The sequence below is a fragment of the Mycteria americana genome, chromosome 7 (genome assembly GCF_035582795.1).
Source record: "Mycteria americana isolate JAX WOST 10 ecotype Jacksonville Zoo and Gardens chromosome 7, USCA_MyAme_1.0, whole genome shotgun sequence".
Lineage (NCBI taxonomy): Eukaryota > Metazoa > Chordata > Aves > Ciconiiformes > Ciconiidae > Mycteria > Mycteria americana.
This window is the reverse complement of record NC_134371.1, coordinates 67,103,892-67,113,088: the sequence shown is the minus strand read 5'-3', so window position 1 is coordinate 67,113,088 and position 9,197 is coordinate 67,103,892. Positions and strand designations below refer to the sequence as shown.

At 43.4% G+C, this 9,197-nt stretch overlaps 1 protein-coding gene across 5 annotated transcripts in view; it reads left to right on the top strand.

Annotated features, from left to right (window-relative positions):
• The window catches only part of DOCK7 (dedicator of cytokinesis 7), a 108,995-nt gene that overhangs the window by 54,854 nt on the left and 44,944 nt on the right, over positions 1 to 9,197 (top strand). For all 5 annotated transcript variants that reach the window (XM_075508897.1, XM_075508896.1, XM_075508895.1 and 2 more), the window contains exons 15-17: positions 7,348 to 7,465; positions 8,052 to 8,122; positions 8,953 to 9,091. In XM_075508897.1, coding sequence (XP_075365012.1) covers positions 7,348 to 7,465; positions 8,052 to 8,122; positions 8,953 to 9,091 — 328 coding nt within the window. The remainder of the gene's footprint in view (positions 1 to 7,347; positions 7,466 to 8,051; positions 8,123 to 8,952; positions 9,092 to 9,197) is intronic.

The window sequence follows — 9,197 nt, the reverse complement described above, 5'->3', positions numbered from 1 at the left end:
GATAAGTAAGATTTTCCTTTTTCTGCTGTATTTCAGATATTTGTGAATTCACACATCATAAAGGCTGTGACCAATCAGGAATTGGTCTCTCAAGCACAATTTTAAAACACTTGAGCAAAGCAGCAAAGTGATGATCTAAAAATCCCTGAACACTGAGAGTTTTGAGGATTCTGGCCTGAGGTCTCAGCTCAGGCTGCACCATGCAAAGAGTCGGGGAACGGGAGGGCAAGGACAGCTCTGCACCTTGGCGTGTAGTGCTGCCAAGGATCAGAGCAGCCCTTGCTTCATTTGAATTGCAGCTTGTTGTTAACCGGCTCTTCAGGTACTTTAGCTGGACAGTCCTTTTGCCTTTCAGGACAGACTGAAGAGCTGTGAAGAGGCCTGAGATATGTGCAGGCCCACGCAGGTACTACAATGCACACCTCGTTCTGTTAATTCTCTGCAGCTTGCATTAAATCAGGTCAGAAATGCGCATGTGTAAGATGCAGAAAGAATGCCTGTCTGGTTCTCTGTTGATGACTCTTGTAAAGCCACAGAGCCTGGCTGGCTGAGACTGGGCTGTATCTGCTCACCGTTGGCAGATGTAACACGTGGTGGAGAAGAGTTATTTGCTTAATTACTCATTTGAGCCTGGAAGGCTATAGGCAAGCGAGGAGTTTGGTTATGGGCTGTTCATTATTGCTCCTGTACGTCCATTCACTTGCTGATCAGTTATTTTGCACTGAGTATTTGTTGCATTGATAGAAACATGATGGCCCCTTCATTTGTAAAGTAACACAAGTCACTCATTGGAGACTGACTGGTTGAACACATTCAGGATGTAAAGAAGCAGCCAAGAGGTGAGCAAAGTGCTAAGACTTCTTGCTGTGTCACAGAGCTCATGCCACTGTCAGATCTCCAGGTGAGCAGTGGGAGCGAAGTTGTTTCGTGCAGAGAAATGAGAGGGAGTTAGGACTGGGCGTTTGTTCTTCTCTGATGCATAGAGATACGGCAGTCCACAACCCACGACCACCAGTGACTGCACGGGAGCACCTCACAGGTTGAAAGTTATACACATATGTGTTATTCTGTGTTGGGAGTTTAGAGTCAGGTTTATTATGGTTGGTGCTGCTTATTCAATGGGTAAGCATTACGTTGGCTTGGGCCAGTGGGGAATCTGCTGTATTCCTAAATCAGGTGCTTCTCAGCAGTATTGCACTTGGGCTGGATAGGTGGGTCATCAGGCAGAGCAAAATAAAAATATTCTAGTGATGCATTTAGGGAACTCAGTCTACATAGAGACACAGAATTGAACAGGGACTTTTGCTAAAATGAAACACCATTTAATCTTTCTGCTTCTACCTTTTTATTGGCACTGTATTTTAACTCCACATGTAAAAGTCTAGTAAGTAGGGCTCAAATGATAATCATTGTTTTAATTCTTATTTTTATTGATGAGTGTTTATCATGATTAATTTTCTGATTTGCATGGCATAGGGCTTTATTCCAGAGATCTAGCTTTGACAAGCTTGATTGCTTTCACAAGGGATGTCCATGAGGTTCTAGTCTATGAGAAGCTGTTCAGTGGAAGGCTATCATGCCCTATTGAAATCTGCAGTTTTTTCAGATCAGTTTCTCAAGAAACTCATCAAATCAGTATTTACTCAACCCTACTAAAAATCTGTTAGAATGTGTTAGAACAATTAGGGTTATTCATGGGACAGTGATTAGCCTGGAGGGTTTGCATTGAGTCATCATTCCTGCAGCATTTTCTCATTTGGTAATTTCAATGGAAATGTATGAAGAGCTGTTCAAATGAGTGGAAAAAAATTAAAAAAAGCACGTGCAGGATCTGGATGGCACTTACGGCACTTATGTTGTACCTTTGTGGGAAGTTGTTAGGGTTCTTAACACTTTGACTCTGAAAGGTTTGATAGTTTTTGCTTTGAATGGTAAACCAAGATACGTCATACCTGATAACCCTATTAAACACCTCCACTGTTTAGAAAAGTAAGATAAGTGTGTGCTTTTGAAGGATTTGTATTTTCTGTAGGGAAACTCATTGGAGTTTCACTTGTGTAGATGAAGTTTAGGTATGGTTTTTATCTGGGCCTGACACTGCTCTGTAATAGGGAACAAAGTCCAGCCTCTGGCATCTGATACAGGGATTTTGGGCTGCAAAACTTGAAGAACTGGTTGCAAAATTAAAAAAAAAAAAAAAAAAAAAGTATAGACTTTCTGCAGTCTACTTCAAAGTACTTGAGTGGCTTTGGTTTTACAGGGTTTCAAATGGATCATTGTCTGTTGTTTTAGCTACTTCTTACAAGAAGTCTTTCTCAGTTTTGTTTTAAATAGTTTGGAATTCTTCCTAACCCCGTCACCCCCAACAATCTTTATTTTTGGCTTAGTCTTCAGAAAAACGTAGGAAGTTGCTCAAGAAATAGCAGTAACCACGCAACTGGAGATCAGACATTTTGCCAGGTTTCTGCAGCTTGAGAAGTTCCTGCGTGTCGCTGTGCGTTGCCCGTTCCTGTGCCGCGGTTGTCACGGCTCAGCTGATGCACGGTAACTCGGCAAGCTATGGCAGCTTGCTTGTGCCGGGGCGCTGCTGAGACATGACACTACCCCTTATAAAGGTTTGTCTTCCAAATGGGAAAGGCAGTCAAAATGCTCTGATGTCAAATATTAAAAAAGCACGAGTGGCTGCCCAGCATGTTTCCATATTAATGCCAGTACCAATAAAGTCAAGCAGTGATAAGCTTACTACAAAATACAACCCTTAGATGTCACAACAGTCACAGAGTCCATAAGAACAGCAGGACACAGGAAAGCAGAGGGGAGAAAACCTTCTCATATGATTAAACTGTAAGATTCAGGGGTTGTAGAAACCCTAAGGGGGAATCCTGCCTCTGAGAGCTGTTAGCCCAGTCAAGAAAAGATGTATATAACAAACATGATCCTGAAGATCTTTCATGCACCTGGGTGACCCTTATTAAATGGGCTTTAAATGATTTTTATAGTAGGAATAAAGCAAAGAAAAAGGTCTCTGGGTTTTACTGAAAATGGAAATTTTCATAATAGTTAGACATTCCCTCTAAGAGTAAGGATCAGCTCTTAATGTTTTAATACTTTTATGAAGGATTTTGCAAAATGGCTGCAATCACATTATATAAATATTTAGAGGAGTGCCTGGTGCCATTATTTCCATGGCTTGGGAAGCCTTTGCACTTTAGAAGTTCACTTTATGGAGGTAAAAGTACTTTTGAGATCTGTTTGAGATAATAGTATAAGCTTTGCATACATTTTGCATAGCATTTTAATAAAAGCTCCAGACACAAGGCCTTGGGTTTAAAGCTTCTGGCTGAAACTTTTATTGATAGAATCTGCGAATAGTATCATCAAGAAGTAGCTGTTACCTGGAAGCATACGGACTAGCGCTCCTTTTGTTTAATCTGTGTATGCTTAGCATGGTTGTTGGTGTTGCAGCGTTACTTCCATGGTCAATCCCTTCTACTCCCTTTATCCCTTCTATAGAGAATTGAACACTGTGACATGAGACCTCCCCACGATGTCTGGCCCACCAGAAAGCTGCTCTCTCCTCTTGCTTCCCACTGCTTGTATATAATACAGGGCTGGGGCTGTTCTCTCTTGATTTCTGAAGACTACATTCAGTGCCATGCCACTTACTTTGCCTTTAAAAGCCCAGCAACATTGATGCCTATCATCTCACCCGGGCAGCAAGGCAGCTTCTACCATCACTTTGCACAGGAGTCTTGTTTCACTTTGTCCAGAGGATAGCGGCTACACCTCTGGTGTCCTGCGAAGTCTACTGAGCCCAGGTATTTGTGCACACAAATAATAAGATGAGAACTTGAAGTGTAATTAATCAAAGGAAAGAGGGTAACAGAGGAGAAACCGAGAAGTCAGCCTCCCTGGGTGGCTGTTAGACAGGGTCATCAGTTTCTTCAAGAGATTTATAATATTCCTATTGGTTTTTCAACTGGGAGTCTCTTGCCATGGCTCCTGTAACTATGCTTATAGCAGACAGGAAGATCTGCGGCTTTTACCTATGTAGAGTAAGGTAAAATAGGATTTTTCATTTGAGGTCACATCCTGATGTGCGAGCGGAGGAATTTTTTCCCCTCTCTGTATGTAAATTCTCAACAAAAGGATGATGCTTGTAATAGGAAACCCTCTGGAGAGAAGCTGCCTGAACAGGAGCAAGCATCCAACTCTCCCCTGTCTTACAGTGGGATCTGTGCATCTGAACTCCCCTAAGCAACATGAGCTTCTTCCTGATGAAATGCAGGATAATTGCCCTCTGAGCCTTTCACATGACAAGGGCTTGAAAAGCAACGAAGAGGGGAACAACCTGTACATGTCCTGCAGTGCTCGTTGTTCTGAATGGAGCTAAAGCCCTGCCTGCCATGTAACGTCAGCTGTAATGTCTGCTCGTAGGTCTCTAGCACCCTCTTTCTAGAGTGGCATCAAATTGATGAAATGTCTCCTTTGCTCCCAGCAGGCCAAGCCCTCGCAGAAGGGGTGGTAGGAGAACTGCAGGCTTGGTTTAGGCTCATCTCTGCTATTCAGTATAAATCAGTCCTAAGCATAAGACTGCCTTTAATATAGGGATCCTGTAGCCTGGCTTCACAAATACATTAAATCCTTCTCTTAAGCACTAATAATACTTAATAAAAGTTTTATGAGCAATGTACATTTTAGAGTAGATTTTCATATCCATTTTCATTTTAAAAAGAACATCAAGGAGCAAATGTATTCATGCCAGAACAAAGTAATTTAGTAGAGTCACAAAAACGGCACAGGCCCCCTCTGAAATAGTAAGAGAGCGTTGATTAGGCAAAGCGACCAATGGGGATGGGATTAAAAAACTTAATTCACCATGAAGGACTTGAAAGGGAAGAAATTCCCACGTGCCAGCTAAGCATACTTCTCTGCCTGGAGGGGTGAAAAAGAGCCTGGCTTCGTAATGCTGCCCCGTATAGCCTTCTGGAGCTATACAGCTGGGCTGCTCTATCCCATACAGCCTTCTGGAGCTATATAGCTGGGCTGCTCTATCCCATATAGCCTTCTGGAGCTATACAGCTGGGCTGCTCTATCCCATATAGCCTTCTGGAGCTATACAGCTGGGCTGCTGTATATAGGTGCTGACCTGGAGGAGGTACCTTTTTCTTCAGAGGCTCTTAGAGAATTCCTTAGGACTAGCATTAGCCTGTGTCTGTACAGATGGGAGTACCCATGGGTATCGGGGAGCAAATGGAGTTGCCATCAGAACCAAATCCTTGGGTGGGTTTCATTTGCCGAAACATTGACATCTAGCGCAATTTCAGACAGCCTAGGGCAGCCCGCCTTTCCAGCCGCTCCTCCAGGAGGGTCACCCACTCCCAGCCCTGTGTAGGTGTTTAGGCTACCCATGGCATCTAAAAAGGCACCAGATGCCTTCACTGAGCAACGAAACCACTGCCCTCCTGACAATCAAAAAAAGGGTCTTTTTGTTTTCAATCTACTGCTTCCAGCGCTCTGTAGCGGCTGCTTTATTGTGCTTAAAATGTTGTCCTGCTGTGCTCCTCACTGCAGTTTTCTGTGCCCATCTGTTGTCTCTTGTCTCTCTGGGACAAGGAACAGTTGGAAACTACTTACAAATTGTGTTCAGATTCACTGAATAGTTCCCAGAGGGGGACAGAGGGGAAGGGAACCTCTTTTACCTCCTGCCTTACAAGCCAGGGCTCGTTACAGAATTGGTTGCTTCAGTGTTTGGGCAAAATGCAACACGCCTGTCTTTTATCCCTAGCAGATGCAAGGCAGCCACATGAGCCTCTCACCTAACCATCGGGCTGCCGAGGAGCCTGTGGTGAGCATCCCTCTCGGTCCCTCTTGTTGGAGCCGTAGGAACAAGGGTGTCCGAGGGGCAGTGACGCTGGTCTGGTGAGCAGGGCTGTGGGAGTGATGGATAGGGGATTTCCAGGCTGACTTTTTAGAAATGTATGATAATTCATACACTTCTACTTGTTTGGGGGCAAAAGGAGGTATATTTCCTTTGAATAATTGAGTAAGTTGAGTGGACTGGTTCAGGGGCCGTTGTCTTTTTTTGTCTTTATAGGCACATGCAAGGGAATTTCCGTGGTATAAATTACTTGCGCATAGGGCAGGCGGGGGCTTGTAGTGGACAGTTTTGCTAATGGTGTGTGAATCCAACTTGCACTTTGTTGGCAGGGACTCAGCAGGGCTAAGAGGATGGAAAATATTGCAGAATTTTGCATCTCGTCACTGTTGTGTTTAAAGTAATCATAGACTTGGAGAAACGGACCTGGAAGGGGCCTCCAAAATGTGCCCCCCACCCTGTGAAGGTTGAGGTTGGCTATAAACCGATCTGGAGAGGTGTCTGCCTCACCTGTCCTCAAAAGCTAATGGAAAACGGAGATTTCACACCCTCCCCAGGCAATTTGATCTACTGCTTAACTAGTCTTACAGTCAGAACATTTTCCCTCGTGTCTAACCTAAATCTCCTGTGCTGCAATTTCAGCCCATTACGTTTTGTCATATTCCCTGTGGGTGTGATGATCGCTCTATTACTTTGGTCTTTGCAGCAGCTCTTTAGATACCTGGGAGTGTTGTCATTACCCGTGGCCCCAGCCATTCCCTCAAAACTAAACACTCCTGGTTCAGTCTGTCCATCCCCGCTGTTGTCCAGAGCTCCTAACTATTCTTGCTTCTCAGCTGTGAGTTTTAGTTGATCCTCATCCTTCCCAAAGTGTGGTATTGAGGCGTGGAATTGGAGACACCATTCCACCTGAGTCATTGCAGAGATGGCGTATCTGCTGAAGCTCCAGATGTACATTTAGTTTAATCCGTTTTCAGAGGAGAGGTGTAACCTGAAGCCATCATGATGTAAAGAGATTTTAAAAAAAAAAGAAAGAAAAAAAAAGGACAGGTCACAACGAGGAAGGTATTTAACAGGAACCAGCCACCCCATATTGAACAAATAAACACTTCTCAGTGCTTTTCTGTTCATATGTTTTCTTTCCACTTGAACTTCTTAGATTGTAGAATCACTGGTAAATTTTTAGATGTATTTTTCAAGCACCCTTATAAACCGGAACTATTTCACAGTATGATGGCAGTTTAAAAAATTGTGACTTTTGGTGCCTAAAATAAGTAGTCCTTATCAAATCGCTTGTATGGGTGTGCACTTATGATGAAGGGAAGACCATCTGGCTAATGGAAGATGTCAAAGCCTTCACTTTGACTCTCTGAGTGTTTCCATAGAGGTTTAAATAATAGCATTAATAAAGGTGTGAACCCTCTCCTTCTCACACGGAGGTGCTCACTTGATGCCTTTGTCTTTTGCAGGAATCTTCTTTACGTCTATCCTCAGAGCCTTAACTTTGCCAACCGCCAAGGATCTGCCAGGAATATCACTGTAAAAGTCCAGTTCATGTATGGAGAGGACCCAAGCAATGCTATGCCGGTGAGGGAAGTACTTTGTGCTCCATGTGAATGCTGCATGCTGATAAGGCAGAGTACATGTGGCAGTCGTAAAATCCCTGTGTTTAAGAAAACCTGGCTGAAATACATTTCAAAATAACAAGTTCAGGGGAATATAAAATTACAATATTTCAGAACAAAGGGTACGTTTGTGTAGAGTTTGCAAAGTAGCTAGTTGCTATCTACAATGCAGTAGCTAGTATTTTAACCTGAGATGTTTGCAGTGGACACCCTTGTGTTTGGTATAGCATCTTTGCTTCCATGCCAAAAAAATTAAAGGTGATAGTTATACTTGTGTTCAGGGCCAGAAGTGATGAGCACTTGGTGAAGATCTGTGTAGGGGTGGACACATTCATCAGTTCTTCAGCCGTATCTGTGCGCATGTGTAACTGGGATTATTAAAATTGTGAACTCTTCAGCGACTAAGTACAACGTTGCATATAAGTAAAGGGGCATGTAACAAGCAGATGTAACTGTGTGCACAGCTGCACAGACTCCTGAATGGAGCTGTAAATGTCTCTGTGGGATTATGAAACAAATTCTTGGCACAGTTTTGGTCTTTTTTGCAGGTCATCTTTGGGAAATCTAGCTGTCCTGAATTTTCCAAAGAAGCATACACAGCTGTAGTATATCACAACAGGTAAAACACATGACGGCTTGTGAAAAGGACATGGCCCCGTATGGATAGTATGATTCCACCCAAAGGAAGTTTTACCATTGTGAAAGTGGAGTAACTCACCAGTGACCCTGTCTCGGTGTTAATTATTTAACAATGACTATCTGCATAGCCCTCACAACAACTGCAGTGTCAGTTGATACTGTCCTTAGAGTTTTGCGATGACTAGGAGCCGGAGTCTTTGTTTGCTCTGGTACAAATCAAGAGCATTGTGTCAGGGGCTGTGATCCCGAGCACGTAGCCCAACTCAGCAGATGCTGTAAGTACAAGCTTCAAGTTAGTAGGCATGAAGATTTATAATATAAACTCACGTTAGCCTGTGCTTCGTGATTTTGCTGGAGCCTTTTAGACTTTAGTTACAAATTGGAAGTACTTGGTCTTGAAAATAATTTAATTGCCGCTGGGGTAAGGAATGCTGCATCTGGTCTTAACATGTTGATAGTCTTTGTAGCTGTACCAGGGAGAGATGTACTGGGGAGAGAATCCTGTCCTGCAGGTTGGGGGTTGGGGCAGTCTCCCCCTTGAGACAAGAGGTTGTTGCTCATGGGGAGCAGCGCAGTTCAGAGTGCTCATGTGAGGAGGGGGCTGCCACTTTCATTTTTCTTGGACTGTAAATGCATATGCGAAGTTTTTCCAGTCCTTGGTGATCAGAAAGTGAAGTTTAATCCCTTGGGATAGTCCATATACTTCCTTCCCTCCAGATACTTTAACTGAAAGGATTCAGTCTTGACCATAAGATAGGAAACCACACTGTTTGTATTGATGACTTAGTTGAGGGTCTGGTCTCTGCACAGATCGCCTGATTTTCACGAGGAAATCAAGATTAAGCTTCCAGCCACTTTAACCGATCACCACCACCTGCTTTTTACTTTCTACCATGTCAGTTGCCAACAAAAACAAAACACTCCCCTGGAGACTCCAGTCGGATACACCGTGAGTGTCTTTCGGTCTTTATGCTTTTCAGCACAGGATGTATTCATAATGCATTTGTTTGCAATTTGTTTAGCATCACTGTCAACTCATACGCTGTTGCAGAATT